This window comes from Neovison vison, chromosome 13 (assembly GCF_020171115.1).
Source record: "Neovison vison isolate M4711 chromosome 13, ASM_NN_V1, whole genome shotgun sequence".
Lineage (NCBI taxonomy): Eukaryota > Metazoa > Chordata > Mammalia > Carnivora > Mustelidae > Neogale > Neogale vison.
The window spans coordinates 124,642,602-124,667,426 of NC_058103.1; the positions used below are offsets into that span (position 1 = coordinate 124,642,602).

The 24,825-nt window shown below is 65.4% G+C and overlaps 1 protein-coding gene and 9 non-coding genes across 10 annotated transcripts; all 10 read left to right on the top strand.

Moving 5' to 3' along the window:
* Window positions 1–213: 213 nt before the first annotated feature.
* LOC122895162 lies at window positions 214–308 on the top strand. The gene has a single exon (XR_006382143.1). It is a non-coding gene; the product is annotated as a small nucleolar RNA SNORD116 (small nucleolar RNA).
* Window positions 309–3,262: 2,954 nt separating this feature from the next.
* On the top strand, window positions 3,263–3,357 carry LOC122895161. Its single transcript, XR_006382142.1, has one exon. It is a non-coding gene; the product is annotated as a small nucleolar RNA SNORD116 (small nucleolar RNA).
* A 2,411-nt stretch (window positions 3,358–5,768) lies between these two features.
* On the top strand, window positions 5,769–5,863 carry LOC122895137. Its single transcript, XR_006382119.1, has one exon. It is a non-coding gene; the product is annotated as a small nucleolar RNA SNORD116 (small nucleolar RNA).
* Window positions 5,864–8,840: 2,977 nt separating this feature from the next.
* LOC122895165 lies at window positions 8,841–8,935 on the top strand. The gene has a single exon (XR_006382146.1). It is a non-coding gene; the product is annotated as a small nucleolar RNA SNORD116 (small nucleolar RNA).
* A 2,597-nt stretch (window positions 8,936–11,532) lies between these two features.
* LOC122894668 lies at window positions 11,533–24,532 on the top strand. Its single transcript, XM_044232418.1, has 6 exons — window positions 11,533–11,626; window positions 14,567–14,704; window positions 17,645–17,782; window positions 20,798–20,935; window positions 23,952–24,089; window positions 24,292–24,532. Exons 1-6 carry the CDS (start codon window positions 11,533–11,535, stop codon window positions 24,381–24,383), a joined length of 738 nt encoding a protein of 245 aa, XP_044088353.1. The 3' UTR covers window positions 24,384–24,532.
* On the top strand, window positions 11,876–11,970 carry LOC122895138. The gene has a single exon (XR_006382120.1). It is a non-coding gene; the product is annotated as a small nucleolar RNA SNORD116 (small nucleolar RNA).
* Window positions 14,954–15,048, top strand: LOC122895139. Its single transcript, XR_006382121.1, has one exon. It is a non-coding gene; the product is annotated as a small nucleolar RNA SNORD116 (small nucleolar RNA).
* On the top strand, window positions 18,032–18,126 carry LOC122895140. Its single transcript, XR_006382122.1, has one exon. It is a non-coding gene; the product is annotated as a small nucleolar RNA SNORD116 (small nucleolar RNA).
* LOC122895141 lies at window positions 21,185–21,279 on the top strand. Its single transcript, XR_006382123.1, has one exon. It is a non-coding gene; the product is annotated as a small nucleolar RNA SNORD116 (small nucleolar RNA).
* On the top strand, window positions 24,339–24,433 carry LOC122895142. Its single transcript, XR_006382124.1, has one exon. It is a non-coding gene; the product is annotated as a small nucleolar RNA SNORD116 (small nucleolar RNA).
* Window positions 24,533–24,825: the final 293 nt, after the last annotated feature.

A 24,825-nucleotide genomic window follows, 5' to 3' on the forward strand; every position in this document is an offset into this window, starting at 1 on the left:
TGGGATAGCCCGCGCCTGCCGCAGAGGCTGCCAGTGCACGCCAGCCTTGCGGCGAGCGGGGTCTGGCTCCCTGTGCGAGGTTGCACCGTTCCTCTTGCTCAGGGGCGTGGGTCCGGACGGGCCGGGCTGCCGCAGGGCTCTGAGGCCATCGGCTTACCTTACGAGCCACCCAGCCTGGCCCGTTCAGTTGGCCAGGCGGCCCCGAATGTGCTCGGATCGATGATGACTCCCTCATTCTGCATTCCTTGGAAAAACTGAACAAAATGAGTGAGAACTCCCTACTGTCGTTCTCATCGAAACTGAGGTCCAGCACATTGTCTCCCCCGGAGCAGAAGGTAAGAGCGAGGGACAGCTTCTCCTCGGTCACACGCCGGTAGCCACCACAACCACCACCACCACCTCCTCCACCATTGCCGCCGCCTCCACCACCACCGCTGCCGCCTCCGCAACCCCCAGCACCGCCGGCACCGCCAGCAACGCCAGCACCACCAGCTCTAGCCCCCAAGGCACCTCGGCCTGGGAAAGCCGCATGTGCGGCTCAGGGCCCGGGAGGCGTTTCCCCACCTTACCCGGTCGGAGGTCCTCGGAGGCGCCGCCGGGCTCTTGTGTCGAGTCGGGCAGATGGTATCCCGTTCATGGGAGTCCCTTAAGGAGGCACTGGGCGAGGCCCTCGGAGGCCTGTCCGGAGCAGCGTGGGCCGGGGTGGTGCTTCAGGCAGAGATCCTGAGGGAGCGTGTGGTAGAGGGTGCAGTGGCAGGCGCCATGGGTTGCGAGAGCCCTGGGGCCCGTCACCCCGGTGGCATTGTTGGTATGCCCCGGGGGCTTGTGGGTAGAGGGCAGAGGCCCACTGCCAGGATGCTGGCCTTGACAGCACCTAAAGGTAAGCCTGTGGAGGCCCAATGAAGCCCCACAAGTCCCAAGCCGTGAGACCAGGGCGAACGTGGAGCCGCCGTGCAGGCTCTCGGCCTACCCAGAAATGGCAGGCCCAGGGTGGGGGATGGCAGGCGGGCTGGTGGCGGGGTGCTGCGTGGCCCGAGCCTCTGGTTGTATTCTGCCACACACGGTCATGGCTTTGGGGACTGTAGGGGCCGTGCCCAACATCACCCGTCCCCGCTGGGTGGCCACCTGGTGGCTACCGGGAGTGGCTCCGGGGTGCGTCGGGCAGCGTTTCAGTCCCTTAGCGGATTGGGCCCGGGTCTCCGTCCGCGAGGAGTGGCGATCGGTGGGCGTCTTCCCAGGGACCCCCAGGAGTGCGATTGATTGCGATGAATCCCTGCAGGGCCGGGACGCAGTCTGCCGGCGCAAGCCACGGGAGCTGTGGAGGGCTTGCTGCCCCCCCGCGGGGCCTGGGCACGCGCAGCTCTAGGTATATCTCAAAGGTCCCAGAGAATGGTGGACCAGATGCCCCGATGCCCAGTGGGATGGGTAACGGTCGAGACCTGTCCTTGCTCGCCTGGGCCCTAGGGAGGACGGGGCAAGCCCCGCGATTATGCATCCCAGTCCGGCGCTGTGGCCTGGCCGGATGTGGAGCTGGGTAAATGGTGGCTGTCGTGGGGCTGGAGGCGAGGTGGCTTCCTTCCCTTGCTCCTCGCACCTTTCTGTGGCATCTAGTGGGTGAGCGATGCCGCCAGGGCCGGGGTCCTCAGTCCTGAGCCGAGCGAGGGGCCCTGCCTAGAGTCCCGCATGGTGTCTGACGGAAACGTCCACTGGGCTTGTGGCCGAGCGTTTCAAGATCCGTGCCTTGGAGGAGAGAGGCCCGTGGGAGCCCAGGGTGGGGGGAATTGCCGAGCAGGTCAGAGCCTGTGCATATGGGGACCGGGCTGCCGGATGAGAGCTCGTTGCCTCAGGGGCGGGGCCCACAAAGCCCGCTGGAAGTGGACACACCCATGCCCTGGGTGGGAATGGGCCCTGCATTCAGTGGGAGGGTCAGCTGGCCCTGGACGTGTCATGGGAACCGCTTGCCAAGAGGTGTGCTGCCTGACCCGGCAGGACCTTTCGGCTGAGACCACGGGAGGTGGCGCTGGGGCCGGAGTCCAAGCCCCTTCTCCTCTCATGAGGGCCTTGGGGCAGCATAGGGCCAGCGCCTGATGTGCCAGGGCATGCCGTTTCCGTGGGCCTCGGGATTTTGTCGGTGGTCGCTGAGGGTTTCACTCCTGTGTTTACGCTGGGTGTTGCCTGGGCAAGCGTCAGGGTCACAGAGTTCACATTGCAGTGGCCTCCTTCCCCGGCAGTGGGTGTGGCTACCCAGAACCGGCATGCTCTGCTTTGCCAGGAGACCTTGGACACGCGTTCTGTCTGGCCTTTTCCCGTCAGGCCTCGGGGGTGTCGAACGTGGCGCTCGGAGATTCTGTAGCACCGATCTTGTGGAGAGGCATGGCATGCCAGGAGGCCAGGGGCCCCTGTCGCGGGAGGGCTCTAAATGGGCCTGAGGCCCCCTCCAAGGGCGACCACCCGGTGGCTACCCCGACTGCGGAAACGCGCCCACACGCCACAGCCCTCCCACACGTCCAAGGGGCCCTCAAGGGCTCCCCGCCTTTACACGCCAGGGCCAAACCCAACCATACCACTTCTGCAAAAACGCTCGCATGCATGCGCCCCTTCACACACACACACACACTCACACCCATCAACACACGCATGCACGCACACTCGGCACACGCAGACTCACACCCGACACCACGGAGACCCACGCTTCAACGGCCATGCCTGGCCGGCCCGCGTGGCATCCTGCCCGGCTGCCACCAAGCCTGAGGGACTAAGGGTCAGCACCAGGCAGAGGCAAGGCTTCCCCCCAGGCACGTTCTGAGCCGCGTGGCGAGCTGTGCCCCTGGGTCCGTGGCTCACGCGTGCGTGATACTTTTCCACACTTGTCAGGTGCGGTGGGCACGCTAGGCCGGCCCCTGGTCGGCCCAGAGAAGATGGCCTTCCTGTCTTCGGATGCGCGGAGCTTGGCCGGGTCCGCGGAAGACGTGCAGTCCAGCGCGGGCATCCTGCGGACGGATCGGCGAGACGGTAAGCCTTCCCCTGTCTCAGGTGGCACTGGTGACGGTGGAATAGCCAGCGCCTGCCCCAGAGGCTGCCAATGCGCGCCAGCCTTGCGGCGAGCGGGGTCTGGTTCTCGGTGCGAGGTTGCACCGTTCCTCTTGCTCAGGGGCGTTGGTCCGGATGGGCCGGGCTGCTGCAGGGCTCTGAGGCCATCGGCTTACCTTACGAGCTACCCAACCTGGCCCATTCAGTTGGCCAGGCGGCCCCGAATGTGCTCGGATCGATGATGACTCCCTCATTCTGCATTCCTTGGAAAAGCTGAACAAAATGAGTGAGAAATCCCTACCGTCGTTCTCATTGAAACTGAGGTCCAGCACGTTGTCCCCCCCGGGGGCAGAAGGTAGGAGCGAGGGACAGCTTCCCCTCGGTCACACACCGGTAGCCGCCACCACCACCACCTCCAACACCACCAACACCAGCACCTCCACCACCACCGCCGCCTCCGCAACTGCCAGCATCGCAGCACCGCCAGCACTACCAGCCCGAGCCTCTGGTTGTATTCTGTCCTACGCGGTCATGGCTTTGGGGACTGTGGGGGCCGTGCCCGACATCACCCGTTCCCGCTGGCGGCCACCTGGTGGCTACGGGGACTTGCTCCGGGGTGCGTGGGGCCGCGTTTCAGTCCCTTAGCAGAGTGGGCTGGGGATCTCCGTCCGCGAGGAGCGGCAATCACTGGGCGTCTTTTCAGGGACCCCCAGGTGTGCAATTGATTGCGATGAACCCCAGCATGGCCGGGACGCTGTCTGCCGACGCAAGCCACGAGAGCCGTGGAGGGCTTCCTGCCCCCCACGGGGCCTGGGCATGCGCTGCTGTAGGAATTTCTAAGAAGGTCCCAGATACTGGTGGGCCAGATGCCCCGATGCCCAGTGGGATGGGGAATGCTGGAGACCTGTCCTTGCTCGCCTGTGCCCTAGGCAGGACAGGGCAAGCCCCAATGCACGGATCCCAGTCCGGCACTGTGGCCTAGCCAGATATGGATCTGGGCAAAGTGCAGCTGTCGTGGGGCTGGAGGAGAGGTGGCTTCCTTCCCTTGCTCCTCGCACCATTCTGTGGCGTCGCAGTAGGTGAGCGATGCCGCCAGGGCCGTGGTCCTCAGTCCTGCCCCGAGCGAGCGGCCCTGCCTAGCGTCCCGCACGGTGTCTGACGGAAACGTCCGCAGGGCATGTGGCCGAGCGTTTAAAGATCCCTGCCTTGGAGGAATGAGGCCCGTGGGAGCCCAGGCTGGGACGGACTTGCCGAGCCAGCCAGAGCCTGTGCACGTGGGGACCGGGCTGCCGGATGAGAGCTCGTTGCCTCAGGGGCAGGGCCCACGAAGCCCGCTGGTTGTAGACACACCCGTGCCCTGGGTGGGAATGGGCCCTGCGTTCAGTGGGAGGGTCAGCTGGACCTCGGCGGGTCATGGGAACCGCTTGTCAAGAGGTGTCTGCCTGACCAGGCAGGGCCTTTCGGCTGAGAACACGGGAGGTGGCGCTGGGCCCGGAGTCCAAGCCCCTTTTCCTCTCGTGAGGGCTTTGGGGTGGCGTAGGGCCAGCGCCTGATGTGCCAGGGCTTGCCATTTCCACGGGCCCCGGGATTTTGTCGGTGGTCGCTGAGGATTTCTCTCCTGTGGTCATGCTGGATGTTGCCTGGGCAAGCGTCAGGGTCACAGAGTTCACATCGCAGTTGTCTCCTTCCCCGGCAGCGGGTGTGGCTAGCCAGATCCGGCGTGCTCTGCTTTGCCAGGAGACCTTGGCCACGCGTTCTGTCTGGCCTTTTCCTGTCAGGCCTCGGGGGAGTCGAACGTGGCGCTCGGAGATTTCGTGGCACCGATGTTGCGGAGCGGCGTGGCAGGCCGGAAGGCCCGGGGTCCCCGTCCCGGGAGGGCTCTGAACTGGCCTGAGGCCCTCTCCAAGGGCGACCACCCTGTGGCCACCCCGACTGCGGAAACGCGCCCACACGCCACAGCCCTCCCTCACGTCCACGTGGCCCACAAGGGCTCCCTGCCCTTACACGCCAGGGCCAAACCTAACCATAAACCACTTCCGAAAAAACGCTCGCATGAACGCTCCCCTACACACACACACACACACACACACACACTCACACCCATCGACACACGCCCGAACGCACACTCGGCACACGCAGACTCACACCCGACCCCACGGTGATCCACACGTCCGCGGCCATGCCTGGCCTGCCCGCGTGGCATCCTACCCAGCTGCTGCCAAGCCTGAGGAACTGAGGGTCAGCACCAGGCAGAGGCAAGGCTTTCCCTAAGGCACGTTCTGAGGCGCGTGGCGAGCTGTTCCCCTGGGTCCGTGGCTCACGCGTGCGTGATCCTTTTCCACACTTGAAAGGTGCGGTGGCCACGCTAGGCCGGCCCCTGGTCGGCCCAGAGAAGATGGCCTTCCTGTCTTCGGATGCGCGGAGCTTGGCTGGGTCAACGGAAGACGTGCAGTCCAGCGCGAGCACCCTATGGACGGATCGGCGAGACGGTAAGACTTCCCCTGTCTCAGGTGGAACTGGTGACGGTGGGATATCGCGCGCCTGCCGCAGAGGCTGCCAGTGCGCGCCAGCCTTGCGGCGAGCGGGGTATGGTTCTCGGTGCGAGGTTGCACCGTTCCTCTTGCTCAGGGGCTTGGGTCCGGATGGGCCGGGCTGCCGCAAGGCTCTGAGGCCATCGGCTTACCCTCCGAGCCACCCAGCCTGGCCTGTTCAGTTACCAGGCGGCCCCGAATGTGCTCGGATCGATGATGACTCCCTCATTCTGCATTCCTTGGAAAAGCTGAACAAAATGAGTGAGAACTCCCTACCGTCGTTCTCATCGAAACTGAGGTCCAGCACGTAGTCTTCCCCGGGGCAGAAAGTAGGAGCGAGGGACAGCTTCCCCTCGGTAACACGCTGGTAGCCACCACCACCACCACCACCACCACCACCACCTCCACCACCACCACCACCTCCACCACCGCTGCCGCCTCCGCAACCGCCGGTACCGCTAGCTCCGCCAGTACCACCAGCTCTAGCCCCCGAGGGACCTCAGCCTGGGAAAGCCGCATGTGCGGCTCAGGGCCCGCGAGGCGTTTCCCCGCCTTAGGCGGTCGGAGGTCCTCGGTGGCGCCGCCGGTGTCTTGTGTCGAGTCGGGCAGATGGTATCCGGTTCGTGGGAGTCCCTTAAGGAGGCGCTGGGTGAGGCCCTCGGAGGCCTGTCCCGGAGCAGCGTGGGCCGGGGTGGCGCTTCAGGCAGAGCTCCTGGGGGAGCGTGTGGTAGAGGGTGCAACGGCAGGGGCCATGGGTTGCGAGGAGAGCCCCGGGGCCCGTCACCCCTGTGGCATCGTTGGTGTGCCCCGGGGGCTTGTAGGTAGAGGGCAGAGGCCCACTGCCAGGACGCTGACCTTTACAGCACCTGAAGGTAAGCCCGTGGAGGCCCAATGGGGCCCCACAAGGCACGAGCCGTGAGACCAGGTCAACGTGGAGCTGCCGTGCAGGCTCTCGGCATACCCAGAAACGGCAGCGCCGGAGGGGAAGGCAGGCGGGCTGCTGGCGTGGTGCTGGCCGGGTGTTGCGTGGCCTGAGCCTCTGGCTGTATTCTGCAACACGCGGTCATGGCTTTGGGGACTGTGGGGGCCGTGCCCGACATCACCCGTTCCCGCTGGGCGGCCACCTGGTGGCTACGGGGACTTGCTCCGGGGTGCGTCGGGGCCGCGTTTCGGTCCCTTAGCGGAGTGGGCCGGGGGTCTCTGTCCGCGAGGTGCAGCGATCGGTGGGCGTCTTCCCAGGGACCCCCAGGAGTGCAATTGATTGTGATGATCCCCAGCACGGCCGGGACTCTGTGTGCCGGCGCAAGCCACGGAAGCAGTGGAGGGCTTGCTGCCCCCCGCGGGGCCTGGGCATGCGCTGCTGTAGGTATTTCTCAGAATGTCCCAGAGACTGTGGGCCAGATGCCCCGATGCCCAGTGGGATGGGGAACGCTCGAGACCTGTCCTTGCTCGCCTGCGCCCTAGGCAGGACGGGTCAAGCCCCGCGAGCATGGATCCCAGTCTGGCGCTGTGGCCTGGTCAGACGTGGATTTGGACAAAGTGCAGCTGTTGTGGGGCTGGAGGAGAGGTAGCTTCCTTCCCTTGCTCCTTGCACCTTTCCGTGGCGTCGCAGTGGGTGAGCGATGCCACCAGGGCCTGGGTCCTCAGTCCTGTGCCGAGTGAGCGGCCCTGCCTAGCATCCTGCACGGTGTCTGACGGAAACCTCCACTGGGCATGTGTCCGAGCGTTTAAAGATCCCTGCCTTGGAGGAGCGAGGCCCGAGGGAGCCCAGGGTTGGACGGACTTGCCGAGCCAGCTGGATCCTGCACACGTGGGGACCGTGCTGCCCGATGAGAGCTCGTTGCTCAGGGGCGGGTCCCACGGAAGTCCCGCTGGTCGTGGACACACCCGTGCCCTGGGTGGGAATGGGTCCTGTGTTCAGTGGGAGGGTCAGCTGGCCCTGGGCGTGTCATGGGAATCGCTTGCCAAGAGGTGTGCTGCCTGACACGGCAGGGACTCTCGGCTGAGAGCACAGAGCTGGCGCTGCGACCGCAGTCCAAACCCCTTCTCTTCTCACAAGGGCCTTGGGGCACCGTAGGACCAGCGCCTGATGTGCCAGGCCTTGCCGTTTCCGTGGGCCCCGGGGTTGTGTCGGTCGTCGCTGAGGATTTCTCTCCTGTGGTCATGCTGGATGTTGCCTGGGCAAGCGTCAGGGTCACAGAGTTCACATAGCAGTGGTCTCCTACCCCGGCAGCGGGTGTGGCTAGCCAGATCCGGCGTGCTCTGCTTTGCCAGGAGACCTTGGCCACGAGTTCTGTCTGGCCTTTTCCTGTCAGGCCTCGGGGGAGTCGAACGTGGCGCTCGGAGATTTCGTGGCACCGATGTTGCGGAGCGGCGTGGCAGGCCGGAAGGCCCGGGGTCCCCGTCCCGGGAGGGCTCTGAACTGACCTGAGGCCCTCTCCAAGGGCGACCTCCCTGTGGCCATCCCGACTGCGGAAACGCGCCCACACGCCACAGCCCTCCCACACGTCCACGTGGCCCACAAGGGCTCCCTGCCCTTACACGCCAGGGCCAAACCCAACCATAAACCACTTCCGAAAAAACGCTCGAATGAACGCTCCCCTACACACACACACACACACACACACACACACACACTCACACCCATCGACACACGCCCGAACGCACACTCGGCACACGCAGACTCACACCCGACCCCACGGTGATCCACACGTCCGCGGCCATGCCTGGCCTGCCCGCGTGGCATCCTACCCGGCTGCCGCGAAGCCTGAGGGACTGAGGGTCAGCACCAGGCAGAGGCAAGGCTTCCCCTAAGGCACGTTCTGAGGCGCGTGGCGAGCTGTTCCCCTGGGTCCGTGGCTCACGCGTGCGTGATCCTTTTCCACACTTGAAAGGTGCGGTGGCCACGCTAGGCCGGCCCCTGGTCGGCCCAGAGAGGATGGCCTTCCTGTCTTCGGATGCGTGGAGCTTGGCTGGGTCAACGGAAGACGTGCAGTCCAGCGCGAGCACCCTGCGGACGGATCGGCGAGACGGTAAGCCTTCCCCTGTCTCAGGTGGAACTGGTGACGGTGGGATATCGCGCCTGCCGCAGAGGCTGCCAGTGCGCGCCAGCCTTGCGGCAACCGGGGTCTGGTTCTCGGTGCGTGGTTGCACCGTTCCTCTTGCTCAGGGGCGTGGGTCCGGATGGGCCGGGCTGCCGCAAGGCTCTGAGGCCATCGGCTTACCCTCCGAGCCACCCAGCCTGGCCTGTTCAGTTACCAGGCGGCCCCCAATGGGCTCGGATCGATGATGACTCCCTCATTCTGCATTCCTTGGAAAAGCTGAACAAAATAAGTGAGAAATCCCTACCGTCGTTCTCATCGAAACTGAGGTCCAGCACGTAGTCTTCCCCGGGGCAGAAAGTAGGAGCGAGGGACAGCTTCCCCTCGGTCACACGCTGGTAGCCACAACCACCACAACCACCACCTCCACCACCGCTGCCGCCTCCGCAACCGCCGGTACCGCCAGCATCGCCAGTACCACCAGCTCTAGCCCCCGAGGGACCTCAGCCTGGGAAAGCCGCATGTGCGGCTCAGGGCCCGCGAGGCGTTTCCCCGCCTTAGGCGGTCGGAGGTCCTCGGTGGCGCCGCCGGTGTCTTGTGTCGAGTCGGGCAGATGGTATCCGGTTCGTGGGAGTCCCTTAAGGAGGTGCTGGGTGAGGCCCTCGGAGGCCTGTCCCGGAGCAGGGTGGGCCGGGGTGGCGCTTCAGGCAGAGCTCCTGGGGGAGCGTGTGGTACAGGGTGCAACGGCAGGGGCCATGGGTTGCGAGGAGAGCCCCGGGGCCCGTCACCCAGGTGGCATCGTTGGTGTGCCCCGGGGGCTTGTAGGTAGAGGGCAGAGGCCCACTGCCAGGACGCTGACCTTTACAGCACCTGAAGGTAAGCCCGTGGAGGCCCAATGGGGCCCCACAGGGCCCGAGCCGTGAGACCAGGTCAAACGTGGAGCCGCCGTGCAGGCTCTCGGCATACCCAGAAACGGCAGAGCCGGAGGGGAAGGCAGGCGGGCTGCTGGCATGGTGCTGGCCGGGTGTTGCGTGGCCCGAGCCTCTGGCTGTATTCTGCAACACGCGGTCATGGCTTTGGGGACTGTGGGGGCCGTGCCCGACATCACCCGTTCCCGCTGGGCGGCCACCTGGTGGCTACAGGGACTTGCTCCGGGGTGCGTTGGGGCCGCGTTTCGGTCCCTTAGCGGAGTGGGCCTGCGGTCTCCGTCCGCGAGGTGCAGCGATCGGTGGGCGTCTTCCCAGGGACCCCCAGGAGTGCAATTGATTGTGATGAACCCCAGCACGGCCGGGACTCTGTGCGCCGGCGCAAGCCACGGAAGCAGTGGAGGGCTTGCTGCCCCCCGCGGGGCCTGGGCATGCGCTGCTGTAGGTATTTCTCAGAATGTCCCAGAGACTGTGGGCCAGATGCCCCGATGCCCAGTGGGATGGGGAACGCTCGAGACCTGTCCTTGCTCGCCTGCGCCCTAGGCAGGACGGGTCAAGCCCCGCGAGCATGGATCCCAGTCTGGCGCTGTGGCCTGGTCAGACGTGGATTTGGACAAAGTGCAGCTGTTGTGGGGCTGGAGGAGAGGTAGCTTCCTTCCCTTGCTCCTTGCACCTTTCCGTGGCGTCGCAGTGGGTGAGTGATGCCACCAAGGCCTGGGTCCTCAGTCCTGTGCCGAGTGAGCGGCCCTGCCTAGCATCCTGCACGGTGTCTGACGGAAACCTCCACTGGGCATGTGTCCGAGCATTTAAAGATCCCTGCCTTGGAGGAGCGAGGCCCGTGGGAGCCAAGGGTTGGACGGACTTGCCGAGCCAGCTGGATCCTGCACACGTGGGGACCGTGCTGCCCGATGAGAGCTCGTTGCTCAGGGGCGGGTCCCACGGAAGTCCCGCTGGTCGTGGACACACCCGTGCCCTGGGTGGGAATGGGTCCTGTGTTCAGTGGGAGGGTCAGCTGGCCCTGGGAGTGTCATGGGAATCGCTTGCCAAGAGGTGTGCTGCCTGACACGGCAGGGACTCTCGGCTGAGAGCACGGGAGGTGGCGCTGCGACCGCAGTCCAAACCCCTTCTCTTCTCGCAAGGGCCTTGGGGCTCCGTAGGACCAGTGCCTGATGGGCCAGGGCTTGCCGTTTCTGTGGGCCCCGGGGTTGTGTCGGTCGTCGCTGTGGGTCTCTCTCCTGCGGTCACGCTGTGTGACGCTGGGGCAAGCGTCAGGGTCACAGAGTTCATATCGCATTGGCCTCCGTCCCCGGCAGCCGGTGTAGCTAGCCAGAACCGGCGTGCTCTGCTTTGCCAGGAGACCTTGGACACGCGTTCTGTAAGGCCGTTTCCCGTCAGGCCACGAGGGTTTGGAACGTGGCGCTTGCTGATTCCGTGGCACCGATATTGCAGAGCGGCGTGGCAGGCCACGACGCCAGGGGTCCCCTTCCTGGGAGGGCTCTGTGGGCCTAAGGTCCCCTCCAAGGGCAACCACCCTGTTGCAACTCCGACTGCGGAAATGCGCCCATGTGCCACCGCCCTCCCACACGTCCATGTGGCCCACAAGGGCTCCCCACCCTCACACGCCAGGACCAAACCCAAACATACACCATTTCCGCAAACCGCCCCGCATCCCCGCTCCGCTACACACACACACACACACACACACACACACACACACCCATCAACACATGCACCCACCTCGGTAAACGCAGACTCACACCTGACGCCCCGGAGACCCACATGTCCGTGGCTTGCCCAGGCGGCACGTGTGGCATCCTGCACTGCTGCCTCCAAGCCTGATGGACAGAATGACAGGACCGGGCATAGGAAAGGCTTCTCCCCCCCCGTTGTGAGCTACACTGGGAGCTGTGCTCCTGGGTCTGTGACTTACGCGTGCATGCTCCTTGTCCACACTTGTCAGGTACAGGACCCACGCTAGGAGGGCCTCTGTTCACCCCATAGATGATGTCCTTCCTGTCCTCGGATGCGCGGAGCTTGGCCGGGTCCGCGGAAGACGTGCAGTCCAGCGCCGGCACCCTGCGGACAGATCGTCGAGACGGTAAGCCTTCCCCTGTCTCAGGTGGAACTGGTGACGGTGGGATAGCCCGCGCCTGCCGCAGAGGCTGCCAGTGCGCGCCAGCCTTGCGGCGAGCGGGGTCTGGTTCTCGGTGCAAGGTTGCACCGTTCCTCTTGCTCAGGGGCGTAGGTCCTGACGGGCTGGGCTGCCGCAGGACTCTGAGGCCATCGGCTTACCCTCCGAGCCACCCAGCCTGGCCTGTTCAGTTACCAGGCGGCCCTGAATGTGCTCGGATCGATGATGACTCCCTCATTCTGCATTCCTTGGAAAAGCTGAACAAAATGAGTGAGAACTCCCTACCGTCGTTCTCATCGAAACTGAGGTCCAGCACGTTGTCTCCCCCGGGGCAGAAGGTAGGAGCGAGGGACAGCTTCCCCTCGGTCACACGCTGGTAGCCACCACCACCACCACCACCACCACCACCACCTCCACCAACACCACCACCTCCACCACCACCACCACCTCCACCACCGCTGCCGCCTCCGCAACCGCCGGTACCGCTAGCTCCGCCAGCACCACCATGTCTAGCCCCCGAGGGACTTCGGCCTGGGAAAGCCGCATGTGTGGCTCAGGGCCCGGGAGGCGTTTTCCCGCCTTAGCCAGTCGGAGGTCCTCAGAGGCGCCGCCGGGCTCTTGTGTCGAGTCGGGCAGATGGTATCCGGTTCGTGGGAGTCCCTTAAGGAGGCGCTGGGTGAGGCCCTCGGAGGCCTGTCCCGGAGCAGCGTGGGCCGGGGTGGCGCTTCAGGCAGAGCTCCTGGGGGAGCGTGTGGTACATTGTGCAACGGCAGGGGCCATGGGTTTCGAGGAGAGCCCCGGGGCCCGTCACCCCGGTGGCATCGTTGGTGTGCCCCGGGGGCTTGTAGGTAGACGGCTAAGGCCCACTGCCAGGACGCTGACCTTGACCGCAGCACCTGAAGGTAAGCCCGTGGAGGCTCAATGGGGCCCCACAAGGCCCGAGCCGTGAGACCAGGGCACACGTGGAGCCGCCGTGCAGGCTCTCGGCCTACCCAAAAACGGCAGCGCCGTGGGGGAAGGCAGACGGGGTGCTGGTGGGGTGCCGGCGGGGTGCTGCGTGGCCCGAGCCTCTGGTTGTATTCTGCCACACGCGGTCATGGCTTTGGGGACTGTGGGGGCCGTGCCCGACATCACCCATTCCCGCTGGGCGGCCACCTGGTGGCTACGGGGACTTGCTCCGGGGTGCGTCGGGGCCGCGTTTCGGTCCCTTAGCGTAGTGGGCCCGGGGTCTCCGTCCGCGAGGTGCAGCGATCGGTGGGCGTCTTCCCAGGGACCCCCAGGAGGGCAATTGATTGTGATGAACCCCAGCACGTCCGGGACGCTGTCCGCCGGCGCAAGCCACGGAAGCCGTGGAGGGCTTGCTGCCCCCCGCGGGGCCTGGGCATGCGCTGCTGTAGGTATTTCTCAGAAGGTCCCAGAGACTGGTGGGCCAGATGCCCCGATGCCCATGGGGATGGGGAACGCTCGAGACCTGTCCTTGCTCGCCTGCGCCCTTGGCAGGACGGGGCAAGCCCCGCGAGCATGGATCCCAGTCTGGCGCTGTGGCCTGGTCAGACGTGGATCTGGACAAAGTGCAGCTGTCGTGGGGCTGGAGGAGAAGTGGCTTCCTTCCCTTGCTCCTTGCACCTTTCCGTGGCATCGCAGTGGGTGAGCGACGCCGCAAAGGCCTGGGTCCTCAGTCCTGCGCCGATGAGCAGCCCTGCCTAGCGTCCTGCACGGTGTCTGACGGAAACGTCCGCTGGGAATGTGTCCGAGCGTTTAAAGATCCCTGCCTTAGAGGAGCGAGGCCTGTGGGAGCCCAGGGTGGGACGGACTTGCCGAGCCAGCTGGATCCTGCACACGTGGGGACCGTGCTGCCCGATGAGAGCTCGTTGCTCAGGGGCGAGGCCCACGGAAGTCCGCTGGTCGTGGACACACTCGTGCCCTTGGTGGGAATGGGTCCTGTGTTCAGTGGGAGGGTCAGCTGGCCCTAGGCGTGTCATGGGAATCGCTTGCCAAGAGGTGTGCTGCCTGACACGGCAGGGACTCTCGGCTGAGAGCACGGGAGGTAGCGTTGCGACCGCAGTCCAAACCCCTTCTCCTCTCGCAAGGGCCTTGGGGAGGCGTAGGACCAACGCCTGATGTGCCAGCGCTTGCCGTTTCCGTGGGCCCCGGGGTTGTGTCGGTCGTCGCTGTGGGTCTCTCTCCTGCGGTCACGCTGTGTGACGCTGGGGCAAGCGTCAGGGTCACAGAGTTCATATCGCATTGGCCTCCGTCCCCGGCAGCGGGTGTCGCTAGCCAGAACCGGCGTGCTCTGCTTTGCCAGAGACCGTGGACACGCGTTCTGTAAGGCCGTTTCCCGTCAGGCCACGAGGGTTTCGAACGTGGCGCTCGGAGCATCCGTGGCACCGATATTGCGGAGCGGCGTGGCAGGCCACGAGGCCAGGGGTCCCCGTCCTGGGAGGGCTCTGTGGGCCTAAGGTCCCCTCCAAGGGCGACCACCCTGTGGCAACTTCGACTGCGGAAATGCGCCCACGTGCCACCGCTCTCCCACATGTCCATGTGGCCCACAAGGGCTCCCAACCCTCACACGCCAGGACCAAACCCAAACATACACCATTTCTGCAAACCGCCCAGCATCCACGCTCCGCTACACACACACACACATGCACACACACACACACCCCTCAACACATGCACGACCCTCGGCACACGCAGACTCATACCTGACGCCCCGCAGACCCACACGCCCGTGGCTTGCCCAGGTGGCACGTGTGGCATCCTGCCCTGCTGCCACCAACCCTGATGGACAGAGGGTCAGGACTAGGCATAGGAAAGGCTTCTCCCCCGCCCGTTGTGAGCTACACTGGGAGCTGTGCTCCTGGGTCTGTGGCTTACACGTGCGTGCTCCTTGTCCACACTTGTCAGGTGCAGGGCCCACGCTAGGAGGGCCTCCGTTCTGCCCAGAGATGATGTCCTTCCTGTCCTCGGATGCGCAGAGCTTGGTCGGGTCCGCGGAAGACGCGCAGTCCAGCGCCGGCACCCTGCGGACAGATCGTCGAGACGGTAAGCCTTCCCCTGTCTCAGGTGGAACTGGTGACGGTGGGATATCGCGCGCCTGCCGCAGAGGCTGCCAGTGCGCGCCAGCCTGGCGGCGAGCGGGGTCTGGTTCTCGGTGCAAGGTTGCACCGTTCCTCTTGCTCAGGAGTGTGGGTCCGGACGGGCCGGGCTGCCGCAGGGCTCTGAGGCCATCGGCTTACCCTCCTAGCCACCCAGCCTGGCCTGTTCAGTTACCAGGCGGCCCCGAATGTGCTCGGATCGATGATGACTCCCTCATTCTGCATTCCTTGGAAAAGCTGAACAAAATGAGTGAGAACTCCCTACCGTCGTTCTCATCGAAACTGAGGTCCAGCACGTTGTCTCCCCCGGGGCAGAAGGTAGGAGCGAGGGACAGCTTCCCCTCGGTCACACGCTGGTAGCCACCACCACCACCACCACCACCACCACCACCTCCACCAACACCACCACCTCCACCACCACCACCACCTCCACCACCGCTGCCGCCTCCGCAACCGCCGGTACCGCTAGCTCCGCCAGCACCACCATGTCTAGCCCCCGAGGGACTTCGGCCTGGGAAAGCCGCATGTGTGGCTCAGGGCCCGGGAGGCGTTTTCCCGCCTTAGCCAGTCGGAGGTCCTCAGAGGCGCCGCCGGGCTCTTGTGTCGAGTCGGGCAGATGGTATCCGGTTCGTGGGAGTCCCTTAAGGAGGCGCTGGGTGAGGCCCTCGGAGGCCTGTCCCGGAGCAGCGTGGGCCGGGGTGGCGCTTCAGGCAGAGCTCCTGGGGGAGCGTGTGGTACATTGTGCAACGGCAGGGGCCATGGGTTTCGAGGAGAGCCCCGGGGCCCGTCACCCCTGTGGCATCGTTGGTGTGCCCCGGGGGCTTGTAGGTAGACGGCTAAGGCCCACTGCCAGGACGCTGACCTTGACCGCAGCACCTGAAGGTAAGCCCGTGGAGGCTCAATGGGGCCCCACAAGGCCCGAGCCGTGAGACCAGGGCACACGTGGAGCCGCCGTGCAGGCTCTCGGCCTACCCAAAAACGGCAGCGCCGTGGGGGAAGGCAGACGGGGTGCTGGTGGGGTGCCGGCGGGGTGCTGCGTGGCCCGAGCCTCTGGTTGTATTCTGCCACACGCGGTCATGGCTTTGGGGACTGTGGGGGCCGTGCCCGACATCACCCATTCCCGCTGGGCGGCCACCTGGTGGCTACGGGGACTTGCTCCGGGGTGCGTCGGGGCCGCGTTTCGGTCCCTTAGCGTAGTGGGCCCGGGGTCTCCGTCCGCGAGGTGCAGCGATCGGTGGGCGTCTTCCCAGGGACCCCCAGGAGGGCAATTGATTGTGATGAACCCCAGCACGTCCGGGACGCTGTCCGCCGGCGCAAGCCACGGAAGCCGTGGAGGGCTTGCTGCCCCCCGCGGGGCCTGGGCATGCGCTGCTGTAGGTATTTCTCAGAAGGTCCCAGAGACTGGTGGGCCAGATGCCCCGATGCCCATGGGGATGGGGAACGCTCGAGACCTGTCCTTGCTCGCCTGCGCCCTTGGCAGGACGGGGCAAGCCCCGCGAGCATGGATCCCAGTCTGGCGCTGTGGCCTGGTCAGACGTGGATCTGGACAAAGTGCAGCTGTCGTGGGGCTGGAGGAGAAGTGGCTTCCTTCCCTTGCTCCTTGCACCTTTCCGTGGCATCGCAGTGGGTGAGCGACGCCGCAAAGGCCTGGGTCCTCAGTCCTGCGCCGATGAGCAGCCCTGCCTAGCGTCCTGCACGGTGTCTGACGGAAACGTCCGCTGGGAATGTGTCCGAGCGTTTAAAGATCCCTGCCTTAGAGGAGCGAGGCCTGTGGGAGCCCAGGGTGGGACGGACTTGCCGAGCCAGCTGGATCCTGCACACGTGGGGACCGTGCTGCCCGATGAGAGCTCGTTGCTCAGGGGCGAGGCCCACGGAAGTCCGCTGGTCGTGGACACACTCGTGCCCTTGGTGGGAATGGGTCCTGTGTTCAGTGGGAGGGTCAGCTGGCCCTAGGCGTGTCATGGGAATCGCTTGCCAAGAGGTGTGCTGCCTGACACGGCAGGGACTCTCGGCTGAGAGCACGGGAGGTAGCGTTGCGACCGCAGTCCAAACCCCTTCTCCTCTCGCAAGGGCCTTGGGGAGGCGTAGGACCAACGCCTGATGTGCCAGCGCTTGCCGTTTCCGTGGGCCCCGGGGTTGTGTCGGTCGTCGCTGTGGGTCTCTCTCCTGCGGTCACGCTGTGTGACGCTGGGGCAAGCGTCAGGGTCACAGAGTTCATATCGCATTGGCCTCCGTCCCCGGCAGCGGGTGTCGCTAGCCAGAACCGGCGTGCTCTGCTTTGCCAGAGACCGTGGACACGCGTTCTGTAAGGCCGTTTCCCGTCAGGCCACGAGGGTTTCGAACGTGGCGCTCGGAGCATCCGTGGCACCGATATTGCGGAGCGGCGTGGCAGGCCACGAGGCCAGGGGTCCCCGTCCTGGGAGGGCTCTGTGGGCCTAAGGTCCCCTCCAAGGGCGACCACCCTGTGGCAACTTCGACTGCGGAAATGCGCCCACGTGCCACCGCTCTCCCACATGTCCATGTGGCCCACAAGGGCTCCCAACCCTCACACGCCAGGACCAAACCCAAACATACACCATTTCTGCAAACCGCCCAGCATCCACGCTCCGCTACACACACACACACATGCACACACACACACACCCCTCAACACATGCACGACCCTCGGCACACGCAGACTCATACCTGACGCCCCGCAGACCCACACGCCCGTGGCTTGCCCAGGTGGCACGTGTGGCATCCTGCCCTGCTGCCACCAACCCTGATGGACAGAGGGTCAGGACTAGGCATAGGAAAGGCTTCTCCCCCGCCCGTTGTGAGCTACACTGGGAGCTGTGCTCCTGGGTCTGTGGCTTACACGTGCGTGCTCCTTGTCCACACTTGTCAGGTGCAGGGCCCACGCTAGGAGGGCCTCCGTTCTGCCCAGAGATGATGTCCTTCCTGTCCTCGGATGCGCAGAGCTTGGTCGGGTCCGCGGAAGACGCGCAGTCCAGCGCCGGCACCCTGCGGACAGATCGTCGAGACGGTAAGCCTTCCCCTGTCTCAGGTGGAACTGGTGACGGTGGGATATCGCGCGCCTGCCGCAGAGGCTGCCAGTGCGCGCCAGCCTGGCGGCGAGCGGGGTCTGGTTCTCGGTGCAAGGTTGCACCGTTCCTCTTGCTCAGGAGTGTGGGTCCGGACGGGCCGGGCTGCCGCAGGGCTCTGAGGCCATCGGCTTACCCTCCTAGCCACCCAGCCTGGCCTGTTCAGTTACCAGGCGGCCCCGAATGTGCTCGGATCGATGATGACTCCCTCATTCTGCATTCCTTGGAAAAGCTGAACAAAATGAGTGAGAACTCCCTACCGTCGTTCTCATCGAAACTGAGGTCCAGCACGTTGTCTCCCCCGGGGCAGAAGGTAGGAGCGAGGGACAGCTTCCCCTCGGTCACACGCTGGTAGCCACCACCACCACCACCACCACCACCACCACCTCCACCAACACCACCACCTCCACCACCACCACCACCTCCACCACCGCTGCCGCCTCCGCAACCGCCGGTACCGCTAGCTCCGCCAGCACCACCATGTCTAGCCCCCGAGGGACTTCGGCCTGGGAAAGCCGCATGTGTGGCTCAGGGCCCGGGAGGCGTTTGCCCGCCTTAGCCAGTCGGAGGTCCTCAGAGGCGCCGCCGGGCTCTTGTGTCGAGTCGGGCAGATGGTATCCGGTTCGTGGGAGTCCCTTAAGGAGGCGCTGGGTGAGGCCCTCGGAGGCCTGTCCCGGAGCAGCGTGGGCCGGGGTGGCGCTTCAAGCAGAACTCCTGAGGGAGCGTGTGGTACAGGGTGCAACGGCAGGGGCCCTGGGTTGCGAGGAGAGCCCCGGGGCCCGTTACCCCTGTGGCATCGTTGGTGTGCCCCGGGGGCTTGTAGGTAGAGGGCAGAGGCCCACTGCCAGGACGCTGACCTTGACAGCAGCACCTGAAGGTAAGCCCGTGGAGGCCCAATGGGGCCCCACAAGGCACGAGCCGTGAGACCAGGGCACACGTGGAGCCGCCGTGCAGGCTCTCGGCCTACCCAAAAACGGCAGCGCCGGGGGGGAAGGCAGGCGGGGTGCTGGCGGGGTGCCGGCGGGGTGCTGCGTGGCCCGAGCCTCTGGTTGTATTCTGCCACACGCGGTCATGGCTTTGGGGACTGTGGGGGCCGTGCCCGACATCACCCGTTCCCGCTGGGCGGCCACCTGGTGGCTACGGGGACTTGCTCCGGGGTGCGTCGGGGCCGCGTTTCGGTCCCTTAGCGGAGTGGGCCCGGGGTCTCCGTCCCCGAGGTGCAGCGATCGGTGGGCGTCTTCCCAGGGACCCCCAGGAGTGCAATTGATTGTGATGAACCCCAGCACGTCCGGGACGCTGTCCGCCGGCGCAAGCCACGGAAGCCGTGGAGGGCTTGCTGCCCCCCGCGGGGCCTGGGCATGCACTGCTGTAGGTATTTCTCAGAAGGTCCCAGAGACTGGTGGGCCAGATGCCCCGATGCCCAGTGGGATGGGGAACGCTCGAGACCTGTCCTTGCTCGCCTGCGCCCTTGGCAGGACGGGGCAAGCCCCGCGAGCATGGATCCCAGTCTGGCGCTGTGGCCTGGTCAGACGTGGATCTGGACAAAGTGCAGCTGTCGTGGGGCTGGAGGAGAAGTGGCTTCCTTCCCTTGCTCCTTGCACCTTTCCGTGGCATCGCAGTGGGTGAGCGACGCAGCCAGGGCCTGGGTCCTCAGTCCTGCGCCGAATGAGCAGCCCTGCCTAGCGTCCTGCACGGTGTCTGACGGAAACGTCCGCTGGGAATGTGTCCGAGCGTTTAAAGATCCCTGCCTTAGAGGAGCGAGGCCTGTGGGAGCCCAGGGTGGGACGGACTTGCCGAGCCAGCTGGATCCTGCACACGTGGGGACCGTGCTGCCCGATGAGAGCTCGTTGCTCAGGGGCGAGGCCCACGGAAGTCCGCTGGTCGTGGAAACACCCGTGCCCTTGGTGGGAATGGGTCCTGTGTTCAGTGGGAGGGTCAGCTGCTTGGTGGGAATGGGTCCTGTGTTCAGTGGGAGGGTCAGCTGGCCCTAGGCGTGTCATGGGAATCGCTTGCCAAGAGGTGTGCTGCCTGACACGGCAGGGACTCTCGGCTGAGAGCACGGGAGGTAGCATTGCGACCGCAGTCCAAACCCCTTCTCCTCTCGCAAGGGCCTTGGGGAGGCGTAGGACCAACGCCTGATGTGCCAGCGCTTGCCGTTTCCGTGGGCCCCGGGGTTGTGTCGGTCGTCGCTGTGGGTCTCTCTCCTGCGGTCACGCTGTGTGACGCTGGGGCAAGCGTCAGGGTCACAGAGTTCATATCGCATTGGCCTCCGTCCCCGGCAGCGGGTGTCGCTAGCCAGAACCGGCGTGCTCTGCTTTGCCAGGAGACCTTGGACACGCGTTCTGTAAGGCCGTTTCCCGTCCGGCCACGAGGGTTTCGAACGTGGCGCTCGGAGCATCCGTGGCACCGATATTGCGGAGCGGCGTGGCAGGCCACGAGGCCAGGGGTCCCCGTCCTGGGAGGGCTCTGTGGGCCTGAGGTCCCCTCCAAGGGCGACCACCCTGTGGCAACTCCGACTGCGGAAATGCGCCCACATGCCACCGCCCTCCCACACGTCCATGTGGTCCACAAGGGCTCCCCACCCTCACACGCCAGGACCAAACCCAAACATACACCATTTCCGCAAACCGCCCAGCATCCACGCTCCACTACACACATACACACACGCACACACACACACACACACACACACACACACACACACATATCAACACATGCACGCCCCCTCGGCATACGCAGACTCATACCTGACGCCCCGGAGACCCACACGTCCGTGGCTTGCCCAGGCGGCACGTGTGGCATCCTGCCCGGCTGCCACCAAGTCAGATGGACAGAGGGTCAGAGGGTCAGGACTTGGCATAGGAAAGGCTTCTCCCCCACCCGTTGTGAGCTACACTGGGAGCTGTGCTCCTGGGTCTGTGGCTTACACGTGCGTGCTCCTTGTCCACACTTGTCAGGTGCAGGGCCCACGCTAGGAGGGCCTCCGTTCTGCCCAGAGATGATGTCCTTCCTGTCCTCGGATGCGCAGAGCTTGGTCGGGTCCGCGGAAGACGTGCAGTCCAGCGCCGGCACCCTGCGGACAGATCGTCGAGACGGTAAGCCTTCCCCTGTCTCAGGTGGAACTGGTGACGGTGGGATATCGCGCGCCTGCCGCAGAGGCTGCCAGTGCGCGCCAGCCTGGCGGCGAGCGGGGTCTGGTTCTCGGTGCGAGGTTGCACCGTTCCTCTTGCTCAGGAGTGTGGGTCCGGACGGGCCGGGCTGCCGCAGGGCTCTGAGGCCATCGGCTTACCCTCCTAGCCACCCAGCCTGGCCTGTTCAGTTACCAGGCGGCCCCGAATGTGCTCGGATCGATGATGACTCCCTCATTCTGCATTCCTTGGAAAAGCTGAACAAAATGAGTGAGAACTCCCTACCGTCGTTCTCATCGAAACTGAGGTCCAGCACGTTGTCTCCCCCGGGGCAGAAGGTAGGAGCGAGGGACAGCTTCCCCTCGGTCACACGCTGGTAGCCACCACCACCACCACCACCACCACCACCACCTCCACCAACACCACCACCTCCACCACCACCACCACCTCCACCACCGCTGCCGCCTCCGCAACCGCCGGTACCGCTAGCTCCGCCAGCACCACCATGTCTAGCCCCCGAGGGACTTCGGCCTGGGAAAGCCGCATGTGTGGCTCAGGGCCCGGGAGGCGTTTGCCCGCCTTAGCCAGTCGGAGGTCCTCAGAGGCGCCGCCGGGCTCTTGTGTCGAGTCGGGCAGATGGTATCCGGTTCGTGGGAGTCCCTTAAGGAGGCGCTGGGTGAGGCCCTCGGAGGCCTGTCCCGGAGCAGCGTGGGCCGGGGTGGCGCTTCAAGCAGAACTCCTGAGGGAGCGTGTGGTACAGGGTGCAACGGCAGGGGCCATGGGTTGCGAGGAGAGCCCCGGGGCCCGTTACCCCTGTGGCATCGTTGGTGTGCCCCGGGGGCTTGTAGGTAGAGGGCAGAGGCCCACTGCCAGGACGCTGACCTTGACAGCAGCACCTGAAGGTAAGCCCGTGGAGGCCCAATGGGGCCCCACAAGGCACGAGCCGTGAGACCAGGGCACACGTGGAGCCGCCGTGCAGGCTCTCGGCCTACCCAAAAACGGCAGCGCCGGGGGGGAAGGCAGGCGGGGTGCTGGCGGGGTGCCGGCGGGGTGCTGCGTGGCCCGAGCCTCTGGTTGTATTCTGCCACACGCGGTCATGGCTTTGGGGACTGTGGGGGCCGTGCCCGACATCACCCGTTCCCGCTGGGCGGCCACCTGGTGGCTACGGGGACTTGCTCCGGGGTGCGTCGGGGCCGCGTTTCGGTCCCTTAGCGGAGTGGGCCCGGGGTCTCCGTCCCCGAGGTGCAGCGATCGGTGGGCGTCTTCCCAGGGACCCCCAGGAGTGCAATTGATTGTGATGAACCCCAGCACGTCCGGGACGCTGTCCGCCGGCGCAAGCCACGGAAGCCGTGGAGGGCTTGCTGCCCCCCGCGGGGCCTGGGCATGCACTGCTGTAGGTATTTCTCAGAAGGTCCCAGAGACTGGTGGGCCAGATGCCCCGATGCCCAGTGGGATGGGGAACGCTCGAGACCTGTCCTTGCTCGCCTGCGCCCTTGGCAGGACGGGGCAAGCCCCGCGAGCATGGATCCCAGTCTGGCGCTGTGGCCTGGTCAGACGTGGATCTGGACAAAGTGCAGCTGTCGTGGGGCTGGAGGAGAAGTGGCTTCCTTCCCTTGTTCTTGCACCTTTCCGTGGCATCGCAGTGGGTGAGCGACGCAGCCAGGGCCTGGGTCCTCAGTCCTGCGCCGAATGAGCAGCCCTGCCTAGCGTCCTGCACGGTGTCTGACGGAAACGTCCGCTGGGAATGTGTCCGAGCGTTTAAAGATCCCTGCCTTAGAGGAGCGAGGCCTGTGGGAGCCCAGGGTGGGACGGACTTGCCGAGCCAGCTGGATCCTGCACACGTGGGGACCGTGCTGCCCGATGAGAGCTCGTTGCTCAGGGGCGAGGCCCACGGAAGTCCGCTGGTCGTGGAAACACCCGTGCCCTTGGTGGGAATGGGTCCTGTGTTCAGTGGGAGGGTCAGCTGCTTGGTGGGAATGGGTCCTGTGTTCAGTGGGAGGGTCAGCTGGCCCTAGGCGTGTCATGGGAATCGCTTGCCAAGAGGTGTGCTGCCTGACACGGCAGGGACTCTCGGCTGAGAGCACGGGAGGTAGCATTGCGACCGCAGTCCAAACCCCTTCTCCTCTCGCAAGGGCCTTGGGGAGGCGTAGGACCAACGCCTGATGTGCCAGCGCTTGCCGTTTCCGTGGGCCCCGGGGTTGTGTCGGTCGTCGCTGTGGGTCTCTCTCCTGCGGTCACGCTGTGTGACGCTGGGGCAAGCGTCAGGGTCACAGAGTTCATATCGCATTGGCCTCCGTCCCCGGCAGCGGGTGTAGCTAGCCAGAACCGGCGTGCTCTGCTTTGCCAGGAGACCTTGGACACGCGTTCTGTAAGGCCGTTTCCCGTCCGGCCACGAGGGTTTCGAACGTGGCGCTCGGAGATTCCGTGGCACCGATATTGCGGAGCGGCGTGGCAGGCCACGAGGCCAGGGGTCCCCGTCCTGGGAGGGCTCTGTGGGCCTGAGGTCCCCTCCAAGGGCGACCACCCTGTGGCAACTCCGACTGCGGAAATGCGCCCACATGCCACCGCCCTCCCACACGTCCATGTGGTCCACAAGGGCTCCCCACCCTCACACGCCAGGACCAAACCCAAACATACACCATTTCCGCAAACCGCCCAGCATCCACGCTCCACTACACACATACACACACGCACACACACACACACACACACACACACACACACACACACATATCAACACATGCACGCCCCCTCGGCATACGCAGACTCATACCTGACGCCCCGGAGACCCACACGTCCGTGGCTTGCCCAGGCGGCACGTGTGGCATCCTGCCCGGCTGCCACCAAGTCAGATGGACAGAGGGTCAGAGGGTCAGGACTTGGCATAGGAAAGGCTTCTCCCCCACCCGTTGTGAGCTACATTGGGAGCTGTGCTCCTGGGTCTGTGGCTTACACGTGCGTGCTCCTTGTCCACACTTGTCAGGTGCAGGGCCCACGCTAGGAGGGCCTCCGTTCTGCCCAGAGATGATGTCCTTCCTGTCCTCGGATGCGCAGAGCTTGGTCGGGTCCGCGGAAGACGTGCAGTCCAGCGCCGGCACCCTGCGGACAGATCGTCGAGACGGTAAGCCTTCCCCTGTCTCAGGTGGAACTGGTGACGGTGGGATATCGCGCGCCTGCCGCAGAGGCTGCCAGTGCGCGCCAGCCTGGCGGCGAGCGGGGTCTGGTTCTCGGTGCGAGGTTGCACCGTTCCTCTTGCTCAGGAGTGTGGGTCCGGACGGGCCGGGCTGCCGCAGGGCTCTGAGGCCATCGGCTTACCCTCCTAGCCACCCAGCCTGGCCTGTTCAGTTACCAGGCGGCCCCGAATGTGCTCGGATCGATGATGACTCCCTCATTCTGCATTCCTTGGAAAAGCTGAACAAAATGAGTGAGAACTCCCTACCGTCGTTCTCATCGAAACTGAGGTCCAGCACGTTGTCTCCCCCGGGGCAGAAGGTAGGAGCGAGGGACAGCTTCCCCTCGGTCACACGCTGGTAGCCACCACCACCACCACCACCACCACCACCACCTCCACCAACACCACCACCTCCACCACCACCACCACCTCCACCACCGCTGCCGCCTCCGCAACCGCCGGTACCGCTAGCTCCGCCAGCACCACCATGTCTAGCCCCCGAGGGACTTCGGCCTGGGAAAGCCGCATGTGTGGCTCAGGGCCCGGGAGGCGTTTGCCCGCCTTAGCCAGTCGGAGGTCCTCAGAGGCGCCGCCGGGCTCTTGTGTCGAGTCGGGCAGATGGTATCCGGTTCGTGGGAGTCCCTTAAGGAGGCGCTGGGTGAGGCCCTCGGAGGCCTGTCCCGGA